Raw genomic sequence first — 23,943 nt, forward strand, 5'->3', positions numbered from 1 at the left:
ATGTTAGTAGGATAAAATCACTTTCTGTTTTTGATGTAGAAGTTCAAAATGCATGTGAGTAGCAGAAGTAGCTTTGTCCATTGACACTGTGTTTGGTTCTGCTTCAAATTGTGTGGTCTCCTCCTGTGAGAATAGGTGACACTTTTCCTACAGTTGCATTAGAAATTTCAAAGCAGTGGGGTTTTTTTGGAAGATTATTCTGTGTTGTGGTAGATACTGTGATATTCAGAAATCTGTTGAGAGATGCCATTTTTCTAGCATGGTTTGTATAGTGCAATGACTGTTTAAGTTATTTGAGTACTGTTAAGTCTCTTTCCTGGTATTCATCTGTAAATCACTAGGGTTTGGCATCCTTCCACTTACAGGCAGGATCTGAAATCTTGGACTGCTCTGCATCATTGTTGTATTATCATACACTTAGATCTTGTTCTCCATCTGGGCTAAGATGTCCTTCCCAGTCTTCTGTGCACTGGGTGGATGCTGTGCCTCACATGTATGTTCAAAACTCTGATGTGAAGACAGATCACTCAGTTCTCGTTGCTTTGACAGTGTCATTGCTTTTTGAATCCTTCAGCATGACACTGGTATTAATTTTTAGGGCCTTCCTGGACTTATCCCTTTCCATTTCTCTGTTTATCAGTACTTGCTTTTAGGAGGCTGGCATGTACCTCTGCTTTGCAAATGATGCTGTTAAGTGACATGCAGATAAATTCCACAAATAGCCCCCATTATGCAGAGTCTTTATGTAGAAGCATCTCTTCATAAGTATCTACAAGCCTGCTGCCTCATAGATGCCTTCAATGTGTCACATTAAAATCTGTTTTGTTGAATGGTGTGTTGATTGCATTACTTGTTGTTTAGAGAGTTTTTACTCTTTTTTTTTTTTTGAAAGCCGTTGCGGTATAAATGGATTTTTGTGTGGTTTTTTTATATAATGCCTGATACATGAAATCTTAATTGGTGACTCGTGCTTTTATGATATTGACAATTAAATGTGTTCAAAACTTTGTTTCTTCTCTGTCTTTTTTAACCTTCTGTTTTTCTCTTACCTTGCCAAATCCTCATGGAAACTTTGTACTCTGAAGATAAGCTCTGAATTACTTGAAACAAATAGAACAAATGTGTCTCACTTGTTATGGAAGAAAAACTCCTTTTGTGTGGAGTTTTCATCACCAGCACAACTCATTTTCTGCCAGATGTTGTGTGCGTGTCTAGGGAGAGCCGATGGCTTTACTTTAACAAAGAATCATAAAATGGTTTAAGTTGGAGGGGACCCTAAAGAACATCTAGTGCAACCCCTTCTGCCATGGACAGGGACACCTTCCACTAGTCCAGGCTGCTCAGAGCCCTATCCAGCCTGGCCTGGACATAATCCTGAGCAATGTGGAGTAGGCTGGAGTAGATGAGCTACCGTGGTCCCTTCCAACCTTAACCATCCTGTGCTTCCGTGTGATTTTGTCAGGTAGATTGTCACCTTCCAAGGTGTGGAGAGTATCTTACAAATACCGAGTCACAAAACTGCCTTCTGTCCTGAACTGTGAAGAAAGGACAGAAATCTGGGAAGAGGAGACAATACAGTCTTGGCCTCTACCTCCTTTTTCATCTAGTTTTGATGGTTGAGCTGTTGCTGTGCATGATGCCACAGCTTCTTTCTGACGTGTTATGGTACAAGTCTGCCTCTGAGAATTTGTATTGCGCTACCTCTGCATACCTGTGCACAACTGTTAGTCTGACAGTATGCACATTGGTTTGGGTAATAGTTTGAGGTACCTTCTTTTAAAACCTCCTTCACTAATGTGATCAAGCTCCCGTCTCTATTTTTGAGTGAAAATTGTCCTGTAACTTTTTGTTTTTCTTAAAGAAGTTCCATCGTCTGGCTGCTGAAAAAAAAAAAAAGTCAGACATTTTTAGAATGGAAAGTGAAATTCCTTCAAAGGTACTGTAGTCGAATTCAGTTAAGTTAAAGACATTGTCTCTTCATTTGTGTGACTGTAAGCAGCATATGTTTAGGAAGGAAACTGAAATTAAATGTCCCGTTGAAAGGTGCTAAAATTTGCCTTGTGAGACTCTTTTCCCCCTACCTGGGGAAAATACACTGAGGTCAAAATAAGAGTGTACTGAAGGGTCAGGTGGGTAACCATGAATCCTCTTTTAGTAGTGGGCATCGTTCTTTAATTGTTTTAAGCTACTGTTTAAGAAGCAATTAGCTGAGAGGGAAAGGGGTCACTTCCTCTGGGGCATGTGTAGATCAGCTGCTGTTCCTGCTAATGAGAGGGGAGCAGCCCAGTGTTAGCTGTGCAGGCTTTTTGTGCTCTATTGTGTTAACTTGGCCAAACTGCGGGGCATTCGGCTGCATTCTTTTATCTCAAGTTAAGCTGGGGAGGTTTGTAATATTTGTAGCTTTGTAAAAGTCTGAACTGAAATAAATCAGATTGAGTGGAGATACTGAAACTTGTCAAACCCTTGGGCAGAATAGCATAGCCCTTATTGCCGCGTTTATCTTGGGATTCGCATCTCGTGCCTTCCACGAGCACTGCAGAACCGCGTCCCCCGATCACAGAAATTTTTGATAAATAAAACCAATGTAGACCCTTTTCCTGCTCGGAAGCATCCCGAGGTAGGGAATGTGTTGCCCTCAGCGGTACGCGGGCAGCAGTGCAGGCCCTCTGGTGGGCACTGGTAGCAAGAGCAGCGGTTCTCTGTGTGTTGAAGGAGTGCATTAAAGGCCTGAAGTGCTGGGGTCTGTTACAGGCCTGTTTTGACGGGTATTAACTGCGGTGGTAGCAAATAAGCCATTAAGACCAAACAGTAGCGATGTGTGAAAGGGTCTGGACTTTCCTGTGTATTAGAAAAATGAAATAAGGACTTACTGTCTACTAACAATACTTTGCTGTTTCGTATGCTTTGGTCATAAACTCTGAGGCAGGATATATTTTTCTTACTTTCTGCTCTCTGTGATAATAAAGTTTGGACTTGGATTTGGATATCACTGCACTGGATTTCCAAGTCATGAGAACCTACTTCCCTTTACCTACTGTGAATCAATGAATAGTGCATGTCTTAAAACTTTACCCAGCATGTTTAGTATAGAAGCTAGCAGCTTGCGTTTGAATTAAAAAACTCTTAAAGTAATTCTCCCCAATTTGGTAATTTGTTTTGCTGAAATGTACTTACGTTTTTAAAAAATACGAATTTTATTTCCAGTTGCAATTGATCTCCTTTCAGCTTGTAATTATTAGGTCTTGAAATGCTTTTAATATCTTATGAAATATTTGTTTTCTTTTAAACAGTACTTTCTAAAATGTTACTTTAAATTTTCAGGTCACTAATGAAGGAGGAATGAAGAGTGCTTCTTTGAAGGATTTGTGTCCTGAGGACAAGAGACGCATTGCAAACTTAATTAAAGAACTTGCCAGGTAAGAAGAAGCATCACCTGAAAATGCATTATGTTTAAAAGGAGTCATTCCTCTAATTAACATCAAGCAATGTAAAACTGCATTATGATACTGAATATTTGCATAAGGTAATTTTTCTTACTGCAAGAGATATGAACAATGAAGCAGGCTGATTGGTTTTTCCTTGCTTTGTGACCCCTAAATGTATATTTAAAACAAAAGCCAAAGTTTAGTGACCAGCAGTAGTTCATCCATATAAACCTAATAACAAGTCTAGAATTTTGTTTGTTGCATGTATCACGTGCTTTAAATAAAAACATGCTGCTTTTGGAAATGACAAACTTTGTTGCTATGAAACTTTGTAGTGCTTGATATTTGGCAGGGGGTAAGCTTTTATATGGGATGCCATGTTAAAGGTGGATTGCTGGTCTTAATGGCTGAAACATGTTGATCAATATTTGCCTGTGTAACTTTTACTTATCTAGCCAAACTTTTGCTTTGATTAATTTCTTCGGGTGCTACATATTCTTTGAAAGGAGAGGCTCAAGTAGTGCAAATTTCTCAGCTTTAGCAAAAGCCTTTTTCAGTTTCGTTCTAGCGCTGGTTACATTCACAAAGGTAAAAGATGGGTTGAATTTGAGTGAGGACATTTTAGTCCTGCTCTCTGTCCCTAACAACTCAGAATATCTGGAAATCCACTTCTTACATGGTGGCTGTAAGAATGAGGAGGACCACGTGGGCCTTTGTCAGTCTTTGGCACGACATCGGGGGGGAAGTATCGTGAGATGCTCTCAGGTCCTTTGGGTTAAAAGTTAGTGTCCACATGTAGAATTTTTAAAGGCAAATTTTTTTTTTAACAGAATGCAGGTTCTCTGATATTAATGAGATACTTTTTGCCATAGATTTCACATGCCTGTGCAGTAATTGGCAAGCATTACTGTTCCTTTTTTTTTTATATAGGAAAATTTGGACAGAGAAATTAAGTTACTTGCTCAAGGTCATGCAATAACTCTCTGGTGCAGCTAGGAATATTTTCTCTCTGATTACTCTCATCCAGTGGACCATTTTACCTGCTAATAATTTGTACTAATATAGGATTTCTTGCCATACAGTATTTCAGTAATTTCTGAAGTTCTTCATGCTTGCAACTCTATTTTATCATATCTTGTGTTAGAAAATGTATAGTTAAGACTGTCATAAAGAGTAGATTGCTGAGAAGCCTGGTTCCAAATTGTCAGATGTTGGAGCTATTTGGACACTGTTGCCACTGTTGATATATAGAGTTATATTCTAATATTAAAAAAAGCCTTTTATTACATTGTTCTTCATAATGCAGTGCTCTCCAGTGAATAGTAGTACACTAATTCATTTGAGCATGGGATTCTTCTTAAATCTCAGATGCTGTGATTTTTCCCTTAGGACAGCTTGATATTTCTGCCTGACATTTCTTTGAAGAAAAATAGAAGGTGCAGCAACATTAATTTTGAAAAGTAAAATTAGTGGAACACTATTATTTTATACTTAGTTCTCTTTTATTTTTAAACCTAATCATATTTTTATTGGATGTAATTAAAAGTCCTTTGCAGAGTAATAGGGAAGTTGAACTTTAATTCAGCTCACCTCGTCACTTTTTTAAAACTCTCCATAATTTTCATCCTTAGTTGTACCATGATGGAGTGCTCTTACACGCATTAGAACATTCTCTGCTATTTCAGAGAAGGAAAAGGACCAGCAGAAAGCCGAAAGTTTTCCAGGAAGGCTGACCTGCAGTAAATACTTGGAATAATAAAGGTCTCACTTGACCAGGGCTATACCTCACTGTTCCTTATTTTGCTACAATTTATGAATGAAAAAGATGATAGTTGAGACTAATTCGTGCAGGTTTGATGCAGGAAGGTGGACAGAAATAGATTGGTCAGTAAGTGGCTGCATGGAGGCTGTTGTAAAGTGGTAAAATTCTGTCTGTGTGGAAACCAGTTGCAAAATACGATGAACTCTTGGGGCTTGAATTTCAACCAGGTCTTGCTTGAGCAGTTCAGGCTAGTGGCCTTTTCCTGACTTCTGTGACTGCTCAAGGAGAGCTCATGTACTTTTCTTTCTCTTCCCAATTTTTACTTTTCTTCCTCCAACTCTTACTCCCATTGCACTTTTGAACACTGGGGGGGCGTGTGCCACTGCGTTCACTGAAGTGTCACACTTTGTGTTGGTATGAGTAAATTCTAATGCCAGATGCATTAATATATCCTTTTCTTCGAAAAAAAAGTCAGTTACTTGGCTGTAATGCTCTGCTACTGGGGATTCCAGTGTCTGACATCACGTTAGCTGTTAGAGACTTTATGAAATTGGATTTTGAGACAGGGTCAAAGGAAACGACTCAGCTGTATCCTTTCTAATCCTCCTTTCTAGGCTAAATAATCATAGTTTTTGATCTGTGCTGCCACCTGTAAATCTAACAATTACCTCGCCTTTCTTTGAATGTATGCAGTCCGTCTTCCATTTTAAGGTGAAATGAGAGAGACAAACTGCTTCCAAAGTTTAAAATACTCAAATGTTGCAAATTTGAACTTTTTTATTTATTGTGTCAGCAGATTCTTTTCAAACTCTGTTTATAGAGGAGCTTCTGAGTAGAATGAGTCATGCCCATGAATGCCAAAATGCTTTATGAGTAAATTCTTGAGTGTGATCAGCCTTTATTTTCAAAAGCAACCAGCATGGCACCTTCATGTTTTCAGTAAGGTGCTGCTGTCATGGTGGTGAAGGTGGCACAGTAAGAGCAAATTTTTATCTCTGCCTATAAGCCAAGTCCTTTTAAAAAGGAGGAAGGAAGACTTTCTCTGAGCTTTTATTACAGCAGGCTACTCCTGAAGCAGTCATCAGCTTATGTAATGAAATGAGCAGTGACGTGGTGAAGACACTGGAAGTTCCTTACACTCGTTCTCTGTGCCAGTGTCAGGACACATCAGCCTCTCTGAGAAGGAGCAGTGCAGGGTCTGCTGGGACGTGACCAGTTGACTGCTGAACATTAAGGATTTGCTAAACACCACACTGAGAATGATTATGAAGTGTTCTAGAGTGAAATACTTCAAGTGTTATGCAAATTTTGAGAGCTCTCTCTGTCGTGGCCTTTGGCTGAATGGAGAGGATCTCAAATTTCTTTGCAGAGAGAGTGAATGTGTGTGTGTGCTTGCAAGCATTCCCTTCACTCCTAGCTGATACAGGCCACACCTATAGTCATACTTCTGTGACTTTAGGGCTCCTAGTATGACAGGTGTATCACAAATGCTTCTTCCCTGCCTGCACACTTCACCTACCTGTACAGCTCACATATGCAATTTGCTTTAGAGTGAGCAGAGGCCTTGACTAAGTGACAGAGAATGGCTCGTGAAAGTTTAATTTTTGTTTTTAGTGGTGAAAATTGGTAACTAGCTATTTTATATTCTTTCTTTCTTCAGATAAGATAAACATGGAGAAAGCTGTCTCCCTGTTGTCTTTGCAAATAAATCTTCTAAAGCAATTTAGGTAGAAAGGAATCATAATGCCCTTACTCACTTCTGGGAGGGATTGCCCTTTCCAAATGAGATACAAGACAGTTCTTGCTATCTTGTTAGTGTCTTTCTGGCTGAGATCACTGGCATACCCAGAATGACTTGCAACTGGCAGCTATCAAACAGCCTTCAGACATGCATTTGACCCTTACTGAGAAGATGCTTCCTCCTTCCCAAGACCTTGGATTCCTAAACCCTTTGTAGGATGCTAGCAGTCTGGGATGCCAGACTTTTCTACCGCCGTTGCTTTTATCTGGACTTTTTATCCTGATAAGATGAAATCGACCAACTAAAACTGAAATTTTCCAACAAAAGGTGAAAATGGGAATCAAAACAGAAGGTTAATTTGGTTACAGAACTGGAAACCATTACAAAGGAGGACAGTAAAACTATTGTAGCATATATCTACTGTTTAAGTGTTTTTCTTCCAGGATCTTTGAAGGACAACTTGCCTGTGGAAACCCATATTACAATTCTGCAGTGTTTGGCCTCTTGGGTTGCCTTCTCTCCTGGGTTACACTACTTCATATTTAACCAAATTGTTACCTGGCTTTAACCTCAAGATCTTTTCTTTTTTCTTTTTTTTTTTTTTTGTATGCTACTTTAGGAGCAATATTGTGCTTCAGTTCTCTTAATTGGTCAGACAGTGAGACTGCAAATGAGATATCCCTAAGCTTGTCTGGCAAATGGCTTTGTGCTGATAGGAAAAGCATGCCCAGGATTATTGTATCACCAATCACACTTACCTTTTGTGCTTAAAAAGTCATTTGTAGCTATAAATTAATGCTGTGAGATCTAGTTTTGTATTTTGCAAGATGCATATAATAAAATTTATCCATTGTGCAGCAATTTCAATTAGGTTTTGGGACCGTATTTTTTTTTGTTAATTTTTTTTTTGAATTTGTACAAACTGCCCATGATACTGAAGTAAAATGTATCAGATTTGTGAATATTGTTCTTGGACAAAAAATACTGCCATTTTCTCTTCCTGGAGTGCTTATATTAAAAGTCACTTTATCGCTCAGTTGTGCCAGAGGCAGAATCAACTCTGGCATGGAAAGTTCTGTTTTTGCCTTTCTAGAGTATGTCTTTCAGTCGGGATAGCTGGTTTCATTCCATGATATCCATGTGTGCTGGACTTTGCATGATGCCCTTATCTTGGTCCTTGCTTGATTTTTGACTCCTGTGATGGACTTGCCTGTTTCAGATGCCACTTTTTGCTTGAAATTTAAAAACTTGTAGTTTTCAAAAACGGTCACCAAAATGTTTTCATCTTTGCTAGCTAGTTGGCAGACGAATACCAGGTTACTGTTTCCTAAAATTTAAGTGTTCCCAAAGAGCATAGGACTGATCAGTGAAGTTTCCAGTGTTTGTATCTCTGCTTTTTGTTTGTTTTGTTTGTTTGTCTTCTGTCTTAATTTGCCGAGCCACAGTTCTTAGTGCATTTCATATTTCTCTTGGTAAAAGCTCTTTTTTTTTTTTGAACATTTTTAAAACTCTTCATTTTTAAAGATTGTAAGTGCCTTCAGTCAGGAAGAGTTCTTTTGAGTTCTGTCCCTAGTGTAGTGTTGATGTGAGTATTATCACGGCTCTTTCTTGTGTGTGTCAGTTTTTCATTAAACAAATAAAACTTGAAGTGCTGTTGACTTGTGCAGTGCTTCAGAAATTCCACCTGGAGAGCATCAATCCTGCTTACTCAGTGGAATGAGTCAGTGTCACCAGTAAACTTGTTGATCAATTCCTTCTTTAGATCAGACAGAAACACTGGTATCAGCAGTGGACTTGGTAGCACACCACAGTAATTGGAACTAGTGAACTAGGAATTAATTTTAACCCTCAGGCTGATGTCCTAGGAGGGTTTTTTGTCAATATATCTGTGTTATGAGTTTTTCTTTTTTTACAGAGGCTCCTGTAAAATGAAATTAAAATATTGATTTAAGTGCATCTAGAATTATGTAAGCTTTGAATTTTACTATGAATTTATTATATTGAATTCATATAAGCTGTCAAATTTAAAACAAATCTTGAAACAAGATGGTGCATATCCTATGACACAAGGTGGGGTCAATGTGAATTGTGTGCAACAAAATGCTTCAGACACTAAATGGGAGGATCAGTTCTGCTGATTTGTCATCTTTGTCATCAGTCCTCTGTTTGATCCTGGAAACAAAACCAATGGAGCTGAACACCTGCATGTTGCCCAGTGGAGCAGCTGTGCCCTTTGTAGTTGTGGTGCCTTCATTCTTTCACTGCTCTTTTCTGACCCAAGGAGATGAATAGTGGGTGAAAATCCTTTTGAGGAACCTTGTAATGTTTTTGTATGGCATCAGTGGAGTCCTTCCTCCTTCTGCTAGAAATCATCTGTTCTTTACTGCCAGAAGGCAAAGAAATAAGTATATAAAAAAATCTTACTGAGCTATTTATATGAAGTGACATAAATCCAGCATAATCTGATGACATTCTTGTATTCCTTTTCTCTAGCTTCCTTTTGCCACCTCCTGTGAGTGACTGTCTTCTGTATCTTGCCTGCCCTTTATGGGCTGTCTTCTGCTTTGTGATACATAAACACATACTGCCACATTTCTCCTAAGATCACTTACTGTTCTCAGTCATTTACTGCGTAAGATATGTGGCACAATATATTCATGTGTCTGGGAGTGTGACAACTTGCTGTGATCTGTGTTAAATACAAACACAGCACGTGAATGTGATGCACACCGATACAAGCAGCAAATCACAGAATCCAGGGATGAGTAAAACCTGCTAGGTTTAGTCTGATTTCTTTAGTGCCCTGTTCTTTCTCATCTTATTTTCTTATGTTTGAGTTTAGTGTTATTGGGTGCTAGCATAGCCCAGTGTTTCAGTTGTCCCGAACCTTTTTCTCATGTAGCATCACTCCTGCAGTTAGTAAGCAAGCTTCCTTCCTTACAGAGTGTCCTGGAGATGATACTTGTCCTCTCTTTCCTTTCTAATTCCCTGCCCTTCTCCTTTACTTCTTGTCTTTCATCCACATGGTCATAGCTGTCTTCACTGTGTTTGTCTAAATTATTTTCTTTTTTTTTTATTTTTACATCTTTCACTGATAATGTGAAGGAAGGTCATATATTCTGTAGTCACCTGATGGCTCTAGAACTCGTGGTTAGTTGCTAAAGCCTGGGTCTGCAGCCTGTGGCATGTGTGCTGTAGCTGTTACTGCATCAGGGGGCAAAGAAGTATGTGTGGTAGATATTTTTCAAAAGTTTGCCTGCTTAGCTAAGGAGCGTGTAGGTGTTGGTATTTATCCAGAGTTAATAAAGGTGGTTCCCTTTGCTGTTTTTTTAATGCTGTGTGCACAACCCTCACAAGCGTGTGAGTGGAGGGCCGGGGGCTTAGGAATGGGTTGAACTCATCACACCTTCCCAGGCCAGGGCCAGCGTTGTAAATGAGACCATGGGCATATGAACAGTGGAATGTTTTTACACTTAATCCATGTACTTTTTTCCTGTAATTTAGAAACTTTCCAATTAATAGTTTGATCCAAGCTTTATAACCAACCCAATTTAAAGAATTTGTTTGTATGTTATCTGTTGTTTGTCTCCATCTAGGTTTGTAGAGGAAAAGTGTGGGTTTCAGTACTATTATTTCCAACTTCATGCAGTCCTCTCAAGCTGATATGGGAAGGGCTGTGGGTTAATCTTAGAGTTGAGGAATACTAGAGTTCACCCCAGGGGAGTGACCCAGTTGTGGTATTTATGGCTTTTCTTCTGGAAGATCAAAACAAACCTGTGTCCTCTTAAGGGAAACACCATGATGTTGAATAGATGTGTCAGTCCTTTGTTGGAGCTCTCTGTCAAGAGTGGCAGTGAGTCTGATGGGATGAGTGAAAGGCTTAGTCCAGGCGTAGACATATATATATATATATGTATATTTCATATCTTTTTTTATCCTCTTTCCTCTTTCTATATGATTGTTCCACTTAAAGGAAGTTAAAGTTGAAGTTTTTTAAAAGTTATACTGCTTTGGTCTCCTGTCACCTGTGCTGTGGCAACTGTTTCATCATCATAAAAGACTGAACTTTAAGAGCCTTCAGCAACAGAAATTGCCTAAGTGCAGAGCAATAATATTTATTAGTCTAAGCTCATTACTTAATATTTTTGTGGAGCTTTTATAGAACCATGATTTCTAAGCCATGTTTTTTAGCATAGTTACAGGATGATCTGTGCATAATGATCTTCTTGCCTACGTGATACCAGAATAATTGTTTTTACAGCCTGCTCTTGAGGTGCAGAATAAATGATCACTGTAAACCTTTCTCACATTGTCATCTTTTAATCTTGATCCAGTTATTTACACTGAGCAGCAAGATACAGGGTGCCATACCCCAGACAGAAAGGAAAATTTACTCCTACAGCTTGATATTTTAAAATCCCCTGAACAGGACAAACTGTTTTGTTTGGAGAAAGCTAACAAGAAAAATGATTCTTTCCTGGACTTATGTTTGACCAGTAAATGTGAAAGAAGGATTACTTTATAGATTAAGAAATAGAAAAGTTTTCCAATTTCCTTCCTGTCTTGTCAGTTAAGCTCTCCCATTTGAGTTTTCTGTTTTCATGCCCTGGGCTTGCAAGGATCCCAGTGAGTCTTCCTTATGGCTGCAGGGAATCAGGCTGCAAAAGCTAATTGTGGGTTCAGGTCCATCCTTTGTTCTTCCGTGCTGCCCATTAATGTGCATGTACTCTACTGAGATTGGTGTCTTTGAAGAAATGATGTATTTCATAAAGTCATATGCATCCTCCCTTGTAATATAATAAAATAAACATTGTGAGGAAGGAACCTGTTTAAGGGTGGAGAGGGTGTTATCCATTTACCTGCAAAGTGGTGAGGAATTGGAAGGCAGAGACTGTGGTTATGGGCGTATATTTTATTTTTCTCAAATTCTTTTCAGGGTAAGTGAAGAAAAAGAAGTGACAGAAGAACGTCTGAAAGCTGAACAGGAATCATTTGAGAAGAAGATCAGACAGCTAGAGGAACAGAATGAACTTATCATCAAGGAAAGGGAAGATATCCTTTAAAAATATGTGCAATGGCTCACTGAAATAAAAAGTGAACTACAGAGAAATAATTGTTCTAATTTATGGCATAGAATAAATCTGCATGTGCTGCCATTCAAAAGCAATCAGAGAGATGACTTGTCAGCATGTGACACTGGTTCATTTGAGCTTAAAACTGCAATCCAGCTGTTCCTATGATGTTGTTTTGCTATGAAATAGATATTTGTCAACTAAAAATGACAATAAGGAATTTATGCATTAAAATATGATTATAGTTTTTTTTTTTTTTACTTAATTCTGTTAGGTGGCTTTAATTTAGGTCTAAAACTTGCATGGTATTCCATTTCTCTCAGTGTCCAGAGAAAGACAATCTACACTGAAGGCATATAAACTACATATATGTACTAGGGGGTTTAGCCAATTTTGACTTGTTTTGATGTAGGGTTGGCTTGTTTGTTTATAAACAGCTGATTCTTTTTTCTTACAGACTGTCACTTGCATTTTTTTAAGCTCCATATGCTTAGTCCCAATCTTGGAATATCACGTGCAAAGTCAGTATCATTGCAGGAACTGCAGTTTTCCTTTGCTGTGATGTTACAGACCTTTACAAAATTCTCTTCTTCATTTCTCTTCCAAATCTCTGCTGTCAATGCTTTGTTGTTTAATTTCTCAGAGATCTGATGGTTGACTATAGTGGGGTGTGGAAGAGACGGTGCTGCAACTACAACAACAGCAAATAGTGTGTGGTTCATCAGGAGCTGTATTTCCAATAGGCAAGATAATAATGCTTGCTGTTTTTAGGAAGCATGATGCAGCTTGTATACAGTACTGTTTTCAGTCTTGAGTTATGCCTTGTTCAAGATAAAAACGACAGAAGTTGAGGAGAAGGGCTGCTTGAGATGATGGGGGGCCTGGAGGAGCTATTTCCTGAGCAGAAGCTGAAGTGTGTCTGTATATGCTTTTGAATAGTGACTGGCCATATAGAATTAGGTTGGAATGGTGGTGGGGTGAATAGGGGAGAGACAATGCTGAGGCAAAAATGGGCTATTCAAGGTATGAGCCAGTGTTGAAGCAGAAATAAACGGACATAAACAATCCACAAACTTAAACATGACGTTGGAGGAAGGTTCTGGAAAGTTCAAGCAATCCTAGTTCACTCTTTGTCCCTGGGAGGCTTAACAAAAAAAGCAGTTTCTTTTTGATGGAACTTGCTTGGCTTACAAAAGGCACTCAGTGATGTGTGGTCTCTGCCAGCAGGAGATTGCCCTTGGTGACCCAGAAGATCCCTTGTGTCACAGTGGCACTTAAATTGTTAGAAAGAGTTTTGCCTGTTTGTACTAAATAATATACACATCAACAAACTTAGCTGGCCAAGAACAGTTACTGGAAAATATTAAATCTGATGTATTCAAGAGCCATTAGTTGTGGCTACAACTCTTCTACATTAATTTCACTAAATCAGTGTTTTGTTGTGTATTACATCTTGTGTATCCAGTCAGCTCATGAGTGTGGGTGGGATGCATATTCCTGATTAATTTTTTAAAAATTTATCCACATAAAGCTTTCACTAATTTATGTAAGGTTTATTTGGCTACCGGGAAGTAGACATTTTTGCTTGTTTTTTTGTTTTGTGGGCTTTATTTCTTTCTTGTTTTTTTTTTTTTTTCCCTTTGCTAGAAATAGATTGCGCAGGCATGAATATTTTTCCAGAAGTCTGGTAGACATGGCAGGAGGTTAATGCATGCAATTTTACACTTCATAAAACTTTGTAAAACCTGGAAATATAAAACAAGGTTATAATTTAAAACAATATAATTTTAACTGCTGCAATACTTGCCTATCATACATGAATGATTCAAGATTTTCAACGTAACTCCGATCAGTTAATTTTTTAAAGCTTGTTGCAGGGACAAGAAATAGTAGAAATGACTTGCTGAGTTTGAATACAGATTATGGCCATTTCAAGTACAGCAACTTGAAATTCTTCAAGTTTTTCTGGATTGTGGAGTTCACTTGCAAATTAGATGTCAGGGATATAAAACCATAAGAAAACGTCTGCAAGCTATCCCAGTATTTAAAAATTATCCTGTGGTAATAAATCGGTTCTTCTGATATAACTGCAGATATCCAGTGAAGTGTAATTCCAACTTGGTAAAGGTTTAATTCATTTAGCATGGGCAGTTTGTTTTTTTTTTTCCGGCAAAAAGGAATTTGGTGAATTTCCTTTTTTTTTTTTTCTTATTGAGATTCTTGCAGATATTGTTTGGTGCTTGAAACTCCTACTTTGAAGCAAATCTGTCTTTATTTTGCTGTCGTTGATTATTTTTTCCCCCCAAGAAGCTGTGAGGACCCCTCTGTTAGAACTCATTGCTGATGAACTATTACAGAAGCTTTGGGAGTGGGGAAATGGGTGGTATGCAGTGAACTCACCGCAAAACTTTGAGTAACTTAGCAGTATTTGAAATCCAGTATCTGTCTGCAGCCTAAGCTCACATTTGCTCTGGAATTGGTCAGTGTCATCTGGGTAGGGAACAGCAGCTAAAATTTCATGCAAATTTAAAAGTCAGTTCTATCCTTCCATTGCAGTTGACACTTTAAAAAATTGAGTAGTTATTACCAGGGCATTCCACTAGTGGGGGACAACCCTGATGAGCACACTGTGAACCACAAATAGGCCAGCCTACTCTTAGCATTGCCAAGTACTTACTATCACAGAATTAAGGAAAATTAGGGATTTCAAGTAGTCGCCCGGTCTACAATTTTTTCCTAAAGCAGTATTGTTAGACCTGTCATATTATAATTTGGACAAAAGTAGGTATTTTGGCTTGGTTTTTCTCAAGGCATTTAACACTTGAAACTGTCTTCTTTCAAAAGAAGCTTGATCTAAAGTGTTTCAAACAATTCCAAAACCAAAACAGGATCAAAACTTTATTTCGCTTGTAATAAACTCCTGTAAGCCTTTTTTTCTGGAAAGTTCTAGTGCTGTTGTTCTTAGGAGATGTGATGCCTAGTGGTGTTAATGTGCATGTGCTGTGATGACATCTCTTGCTGTTATTAAAATTTGCCCAGTTAAGCTGAACTGGAAGATCCAATAACAGGTGCCCCTGTTCTTTTGATGCCCTCCACAATGAAAGCATCTTACAGCTGTGAAGATGAGAAAGTGGTGGGAAAAAATCGTTTTCTGAAAGTGAAGATTAAGTAAGTGGTAGAGGGAGAAATGTGAGAGTGTGTATTGGGAAAGTGAGATCTAGAACCTGGCTGTAAAGAAAGACTTGGAAAAGGAGGTTAGGCTGGACAGGGCTGATGGGAAAGCAGTAAAAGCCTGTGAGTGATGAGTTCAGAAGTGTTTGGGATAAGCAATCAGGGTTAAGGAAGAGCCAGGATGGTGGCAGTTGGCCTAGAATCAAGCAGATGATTGTGAGACAGCTGGTGGAGGCAGGGATGTGTCTGTTCTGTGTATTCCAGCACTCTCCAAACTTTGAAGCAGAATTTGAGGCGAAGCTCATGTGAGAAGGGTGTTGCCTCCCTCTGTGTCTTCCTCAACATCCGCTCTTGGTATTTGTCTTCTGGATACACACTGGGTGACTAAACTGCTTCTAGTGGCCATCTAAATTCTGGCATTGATTTTGGAGTGTGTGACTCACAACTTCCTTTTTCTTATTTGTTTCATTTGCATTTTCACAATAAGGGATGAGGAGTGTGCAGCACACTTAGACAACTTGTGCTGCCTGTTTTTCCAGCTCTACTAGGAGCTGTTAATAGAAAAGCTGCTGGCTTTCCTTCCCCCTCAACATATTTTCATGCACCTATTATTAATTTAGGTCCTAAATATGATTTAATTGAACAATCAGGAAAATATCTTTTGTAAGATGCCCCAGTACTGTCATGATAGATGTCTTAGGAAAAAAAGTATAATAATGAGATTATTAAAAAACAAATACTACTGTTATTTCAGAGCCCAAAGAAATAAGGTTGTGGTCTTTATCTTTTTATCACCATTGGGGATTTTTTTCCATGTAAATTTGATGATGTTGCATAAATGAAGAAGAAGAAACAATCTTAACATGTCTGTAAAGATTTATTCACCGGGTAGAGGAAACTTTAAAAAAAATTTGAAAAATTGGCTGTTGAATTCTAAGGTCTGCTTAAATTATCATTATGTAGACTTCGTTCACGAAGCCTAGCCATGATGCAGACAAAGGATAGGCAAGTAAAGAGAAGAAGAGATTCTGGTTATTACTAACTTCTTTTTGTAAATTTGAATTTATCAGTCCTACTAAACTGCTGTTTTTGTGTATATTTAGAACGTACCTGGGTTAGTTAAGCTTTTTGTTGGAATTATTTCTGGCTGAACACAGACTTACAGAATGGTTTGGGCTGGAAGGGCCTTTAAAGACCATCTAGATCCAATGCCCCTGGCCAGGGACACCTCCCAGTAGACCAGGTTGCTGAAGACCAAGCCAAGTTCATATGACAAATCCCATGTGATTTACTTGGTTAGTCTTAAAATTGATCACAGACTCTGTTTACATATGTCCTTAATATTATAGAACTACTTAATTAGTTGATTTTGCATGCAGTTAATGTGAATATTAATTTAACTAAAACAGTTCATTTGCTGATATTGTTAGTGAGACATAGAATATTAATTTGCCGGAAGAATAATGAGCTTTATAAGCATTATCTAGAGACTTTAATAAAATGCTTTTAGTTTTGCCTAGTACTGTTCATTACATTAGTCTTGCACACATAAATTAGGGTACTTACATATTTTCTCCTTTTCCTATCTTACTGTGTTAATGGAGAATTAGTAGTATTTTTCAGAAGAAAAATAGTTGCTGGCTTTACTTAATGCAAAGAACAAAGTGATAGAAAAACAGGTATCAGAGTACAGAATTCACTTGCTTGTTCTGTCATACCTTTCCTCTGTAATGCTTAATTTGCTTTTGTGAAAATGCGGAGAGAAACACGCGCTTCTGCTTCCTTTCCTTTTTTTAATCTGACCCATCAGGTTGTCATCACAAGTGAAGAAACAGAAAGAGTCTTGCACAAGGAGGCTTTGGCAATGTATTTTGTGCAATGTGTGGCCCCTGCTTGGCAGATACCTGTGTGTGTGTCCCTCCCCATGGCAGCTGTTTGCAAGAGGACAGTTAGTCTGAACTCAAAATGACGACACAGTGTCAGGGAGAACTGGGGTATGGAAATTAACAGTATAGTTAAGCATGCACATATATGAAAGGGGGTCCCTGCCTTGTTGCTCACCCTCCCCACCCCTAACAGAAAATAAAGGACAAGAAGAAAATTTCTATATGAAGACAAATTTTCTGTTTGCAGGAAACTTGTACATAATGCTTTTGAACGTCAAGCTATTTATTTAAGACTCAGTAACAGTTTGAGAGTTCGACTTTGGCTAAGTCTGTTCCTGATGGTATAGTTTCTGACAAGTTACGAACTGAGGGTTTGAAATGACCGTCGTTATTTTTCTTTTATTTCTTAACTTGGCCCCCTTGGCTTGTCAGTTTAATGTTTTTTCCTTTCTGTTTTTCATATGTGAATGCATACTATATATCTTCTTGTGCATCATAATTTGTTTGAAGGTGTGTGAGGAGAATGAAAAAGTTAGTATTTTGTCCCTTTCTTCCATTTTATCCAACTGCTTCACTCTTTGAAGATGTTTTCCTTACTGTTATTTCAGGTATCTTACTAGTAAATGTTTCTAAGCAACCCTTGAGGTCTATTGAAAAAAAGCTGCACTTATTAAAAAGTCTCTAAATATTTATATACTATTCTGTAACTGCAGTATTGGCTAAATAATGTATGTATTTACGAACTTAAATGTAGAAAAATCTGTCAAGGACTATTGGGTAAATAAGATATTTTGAATTTTTCATTAACTTTTAAACTAAAACAAGGTGAAACGTTGTAATGTTGAGTGTTCAAATGGATCAATGGCTGCAGATGCATTTGAAGCTGAGCTTTCTATGTTTAATCCTAGCTAGTGCCTTAGAGCACAAGCTGGCTACATTGTCCATGTTGTGAAAATACCCAGAACCAACAGGCAGCATCTAAACAGTCAGCAACAGCCTCTGTAGAATGCGAGCTAGACAGGCTTTTTGCCCTAAACCTGTGCACTTAAGTGGTGTGGGATTGTCTGTGAGATGGTACTGTCAATACCGAAATACAGCTGTGGGGTGAGGGAAGCAGGCTTGGTCTGTGTTTTGTACCAGGTGTGGAATGGTTCAGTGTGTGGCTGACACAGGAGAAGACTTTCCCACCTGGCAGCTCTGGGACAGAATTTTGGAGGCCCCCTGCGGTGAGTGTTGAGGGTTAGTGGCGTTCTTGCACCTCCTCAGTTTCATGACATTTTTGTACTGTGGTGATCTGTTCCTGGTACTAAAGACTTGGTGTTTCTGAACTGTCTGACTGAATAAGAGCTAGAGTTCTGCTCTGCCAGGTTGTTGATAACCACTGGTCGCTAAATGCTTCACAGACAGCCTGTCTCCTAGCTCTGGGTTTCTTAAGCACAGACATGATACTATCTATGTTAACTATCTGGTGTGGGTCTCAGAACTGGATATTTTGATGGGCTGCCCCTGTCTAAAGCGAACAGGAGAGACCTGTCATTAGAAATGCTCCTTCAACCGTGGTGATCTCATGTATCAACATCAGGTACCATAAGAAGAAAACACTGAAGTAATTCAGATCAAAAAAATATTTCTCTATAGAAGTCAGGCTGGGCAGTTTAAGTGTCTCAGGTGAAAGACAGATCTTCCTTTTTTTTTTTTTCCTCAGACACTGACCAGGCTACTTAACCTGACTGAATTTGACCCCTGGTTTTGTGGCTACTGCTGAAACATTTGGCTTTAGGCGTGTGAGCTTTCAAAGTGTTGTTTAAGTTTTCCTTTATGACATTTAGCTCATTTGGAAACAAAGACTGAGATCTTTTAAAAGGAGGCACAAATGCGAAAATGAGATCATTAATTGTTGAAGCTGGTACTGTAACAAATTGACTAGAAATGTGGATTCAGAGGAATTGATGTACTTTATCCTTCCAAACTAAATGAATTCTCCATCTGCTTCAGCTTCTCAACTATAATGAGGACGTTGGACTGACTCTGCTATTGGTTTCTCTGTCTTCCTGAACTATTTTGGAAAGTTTAAACATTTCTTGCATGATTAAATACACTTTCAATAAATCAATCTCATAGTAATTGTTGTTCAGGAGAGTTCATTATTCAGTTCAGTCTTTTAAATTACTGTTCTTCTTTAAAGGATTCTTCTTACGTAATGGCTTCTGCTAAATCCATTTACCATGCTCTGGCTTGTAATTACTTTAGATTTGAAGAATAAAATGAATGGCTTTATTATTAATCAGTAGCAAATTTGTCTTACTGTTTTTAGAGTGGCCTTCGCTCATGAAATAGTTTTAATGGTCTGGATAGCAAAACACTTCATACCTCTCTTTCAACAGAGATTTAGTGAAAGCAATCAGATAGTTTTGTGGGTTTTTTTTCCTTCTACCATTCCCCCATCAAGCATTTTGTCACAATGACTGTCATCACATGTTTGCTGTTGTAAGCTGCTGGCCCTCTGAAAGCCTAGTTTTGCTACCTGGTTTTAGATTGGAAATTTTTCGGGCTGGGGTAGCCTTTATTTTTGCCTTGTGCTGTGGAGAGTACATTGCACTTAAACACAGCATTAATTTAACATTGATTTAACATTGGCTATTACAGTGGACATTGGCCTCTGTGAACTTTGTTACTGTTCAAGCATGATGAAAACTTAAGCTATTTCTTACCTCCTTTCTATTGTTGTGGGATTTCATAGTTCTTATTGGCAGTGCCTTTGTAGTCAGAGTTGCAAGTCTGTGCTGTACCTCCCCAGAGCAAAATTCCATCTTGTTTGACAGCAGCTGAGGCTGGGCAGATAACTGTCCTGTGTGAATCTTCTCAATTTGGCATCAGTTCTTTGTCCATAGTCTCTTGTAAAGTTGTTCAAACCCATCCTTAATTTTAAGCTGCCAGTCAGTGCAAAGTAATATAAATACATTTTCAGCCTTGCTAAACTTCTTAGGATCTAGTGGATGTTACATTAATATCTCAATTTCAGAGATTACTTAGAAAGTGAAAGTGGGTTAGTTGTAGAGTTACAGGCATTCAGTAAATCTCAGCTTTTAATTTCTTTAGGAATTCATTGCTATAACAGCACTCTTGGTTTTGTTTCCTCTGTCAATTGTGGTGTTTAACCAGGGCTAAGAATTTTGAGTAATGCTGAGGAATTGGAGAATACATCCAAAGAGAAATGAATAGCATCCTTGAAGTCCTAATTCCATGGCTCTCTAGGAGGTTATTAAAAGTATAAGTGTAAAACTGGATGAAATTTATCCAAATACAGGAACTTCATTGAAGACTTCAATATATACCTTTTCTCTTTAGTTGCATTGGCATCACACTCCTTGCTCTAGTTTCAGGAGTTGTGTTTTTTTCGTTCCACATTTACATTTTTCACTTCATATCCTCGTATGTATATGTTTATTTAAGTACCTTTTTTAATTGTGGAAGTGGTAAGCTTTTCCTGATGGCAGCGTGGTCACTTTCATTGCGTAAGTGTCAAGAGATTTACATAAAGGTCAGCCCCTTCTTGGGACAAAAAATACCCCAGGGTTTATAGCACAGGGAGTACAGTTGTAGTAATAAGGATTATGTTGCTGATAAGTTCCCCTCAAGGCCCCATGATGGTAATACCCCTATATTTTGTCTTTAAAGAAAACTGCTGAGAGGCAATAATTTTTTTTGTATGTGTCCCATTTTCATTAATGCATGGTAATTGATGGAGTTGCAGTGACTTGTAACAGTAATGAGTTCTAAACATAAGAATGCACTCCTTTCTAATAAGTGAGCACTGCTGGGGTTTAAAAGCGTACTAAATCAGTTGCTTTAGTATGAATTTATTAGTTTTTTTCAGCATTAGCTTTAATAGTAGTTATTTACATAAGCGTACATCCCATTAACCGCCATCAGGGCTGGAAAACATGCTGAACTGTTCATATTTTCATATAATTATTGAACATAATGGTTTCATTTGCATTTCTAAACAGTGATGTTTCTGTCAGGCTTGGAAATAGTGTCTTTACGCAGTCCCTATTTCACATCCACTTATTTGACATCGTTAAATTTTATGCTAATGTGCTTCCCTAGAATGTCATCAGTAGGACAGATGCTTGCACTTTAATATACAAATCAGTGATGCTTTTCCCTCCCCCCTCCCCTGAACTGCAAAAGAAATAAAAAAGCATATCTGCACTTTTTAGATATAGTTTGTTTCATTCTACAGAATCTGTGAGAACTGAAACTTAGGTTTCAGCCCTACCAGTCACTTCCAAATGATGTAGTAACAGAGACCTTTGTTATGAGCGGTGGGGGAGGAAAAGTCTTCTAAAGTTCAAGGCAATGATGTGTTAAAATAAAGATTGTAGCTTTGAGCTTGCCTCCTGTGTAAGACCTGGAGCTTCATAGAGCAAGTTGCCTGTTCAGGCAGTGGCTTGGCTTTGCTGGCAGCAGAGCATCGCTGTGGAGAAGGTTCAGTGAGGGAGCAGTTTCAGCTGCTACACTTTGTGCTCGTCAGAAGAAATGCATGTGGAATTCTACATTGTCAGGTTTTTAGTTTTGCATTTAAGATTTTTTTTTTTTTTAATTTTGCAGAGGTGCACGAGACCACACTTAACTAAGTGGTGATGGTGGTTGTTGTATGAACGGTGTTGTCCTGTTTCTTTCTAGAAATGTCAGAGCTTTGATACTTGTACTGAAGTTAACACTGAAAGTTAACGCAAAAATCTAAGCAACATTGCCAGTAATTGTACTTCTGAAAATGGAAGTGGTGGAATAAAAGTAAACAAGTATAATCAGCACCACCACCAAACCCACACTGCTTTTCTTCCATTTAAAAATGAGATTAGTGTGTTGCATCTTGTTCCGTATGAACTTTATCTTGGGACGACTTGCTTACCATTGCAAGTTGGGTGCTCAGGGTGGAGCAGGTGAGTTGCAACCTGCAGTATGCAGTTGGGGTCACAGGAAGAAGTAACTATAGAGATGGATACATGGTGTATTGCTTACCAGCCAGACATGACGGATGTGAATGAGTGTGGAAAGCCAGAGAATGTCCAGCTCAGTTCTTTGCTTTTCCTAACTTACCATATGTGTCATTGGGCAACTCTGCTGTCTTCTCTCCTAGTTGCCTATTTAAAAATTTGTCGTGCTGCTTGCTGGCCTTTATGTGACGTGAAAGGTTAAATGTGTGCACGTTGCTCAGTTATGGCATTTCATGGACACTCTCTGAAAATCTTAAATAAAACCAAAAATGTTAGGGTCAAGCAGGAGACTGAGAGAAGTATGTCACACAGATTTGTCATTTTCGTTGTTTTAAACATAAAAATAGATGTTAAAAAGCATCTCTCTTGGTTGTGTCATAGAAGAAGGTTTGAAGGAGGCACCCAAATGGAAAAGGGTACTTGGACTGAAATGAAAAGGCATATTTTGTGCATAAAGGGACAAGTGAGCAAACTGGAGATATACTCTGATGGGTTCTGGGCTTGTGGTGTCTTTAATTATAGATTATTAACAATTTGCTGGTTGCTTTGCAGACAAGTATAGAGACAAAAATCCCTGCTGGGAAATGCTTGCAGTCTAAGACCTCATTCTGATGGTGAGTGTAGAGCTGTATTTTAAGCAATGAGAAGCAGCAATATTAAAACAAAACCAAAAAATTTACTTTCATTATCTAGAAGAGAACCATTGAATTTTTGAAGGATTCAGTTCTGAGCTTGCAGTAGTGCATGTAACCACTTTATAGCAAACAATCTGGAGCAAGGTGCCTTTTGGTACACCTTTTACTCAGGATTAAAATAGGACACACCGATGTGGAGTAGCAGTTGGTGAGATGTGCTAATTTCATCTGTGAAGTACTGGGAAATTTAAAGAGAGCGCCTCTGGCATGCAGAGCAGACTGTTGTACTGCAGAGATTCTGAGCTGACCTCTCATCAATGTCTCATTTAAATCCTGAAAAGAAGACTCTAGGTAATTGGCAAGTATCCTCATTTTAATATGTGGCCATAAAAAGGTAACGTATGATGATTTTCAACATCAGAGGATTAACATTTTACCTTTAAATAAAATATGATTAACTGGTACAGAATTAAAAGCAATAGAACTGAAATATTCAAACTATGACTCTGTGGCGTCAGATTATATGTCAAATGTGACAGTTTAAGTACTGAAGAGATTTAAAAAGTCAGTCAGCTGAAGGATGTATACCCCAAGCATTGAGAATAAAATGGAATAAAACAATTGTAGCTATCAAAACTTTCTTAAACTATCCTGGCTGAAGGAACCAGGAAACCAAAATATAGTGTTGTTTACAGTGACTGAGTCTTGCCCAGGTGCCAGTGCAGGTGCAGTGAGGAGGTAGTTGGCATGGTGTGATGGCATTCTAAACTATGATTTTAAGCCACCATGTGATGATTATGCTTAAATTTAATTGCCAGGCCAAGACTGTTGCTTCTGGATCCATCAGCCTGCAGAAAGGTTCAAATATGATTGATCTAGCAATGCATCTTTTCTTTCAACAGTTTGCAGTCAGCCAGGCGTTTTCTTGTCCCTGTACAATTTCATTTCTGTTAGATTGGCACATGTTTTGATACATGAAGCCACATATTTGCCGTCTGAATTACTTAGTGTTACTGTTTGGAAATGTGAAAATGCCCTTGTGAAGGTTTGTCATTTGACTTCTGCATATTTTAAGCCCTTGTTAGGGCTTTTTTTCTCCACCTAGTAGTTCTGTAAACTCAGCTTGGAATTTGACAGTAAAGTGGCACATTGCTGTCTTCTGAAGTCCTGTAAATTAATTTTTAGAGTTCAGTATGGGCATTTAGTAATATTCTTGTAGATGTTGTTTTCAGCACGTTTGCACACATT

The 23,943-nt window shown here is 38.3% G+C and overlaps 1 protein-coding gene across 4 annotated transcripts in view; it reads left to right on the plus strand.

Annotated features, from left to right (window-relative positions):
* KIAA1328 (KIAA1328 ortholog) overlaps window positions 1–23,943 on the plus strand; it is a 172,200-nt gene that overhangs the window by 6,889 nt on the left and 141,368 nt on the right. For 2 of the 4 annotated variants that reach the window (XM_017819087.1, XM_017819088.1), the window contains 2 exons: window positions 3,322–3,416; window positions 11,865–11,980. In XM_017819087.1, coding sequence (XP_017674576.1) covers window positions 3,322–3,416; window positions 11,865–11,980 — 211 coding nt within the window. Of the gene's footprint in view, window positions 1–2,762; window positions 2,923–3,321; window positions 3,417–11,864; window positions 11,981–23,943 lie in introns of those variants that run through there. The other 2 variants (XM_017819089.1, XM_017819090.1) reach the window with 2 other exon arrangements.

This window comes from Lepidothrix coronata, unplaced genomic scaffold, assembly GCF_001604755.1.
Source record: "Lepidothrix coronata isolate B3197 unplaced genomic scaffold, Lepidothrix_coronata-1.0 Scaffold72, whole genome shotgun sequence".
Taxonomy (NCBI): Eukaryota; Metazoa; Chordata; class Aves; order Passeriformes; family Pipridae; genus Lepidothrix; species Lepidothrix coronata.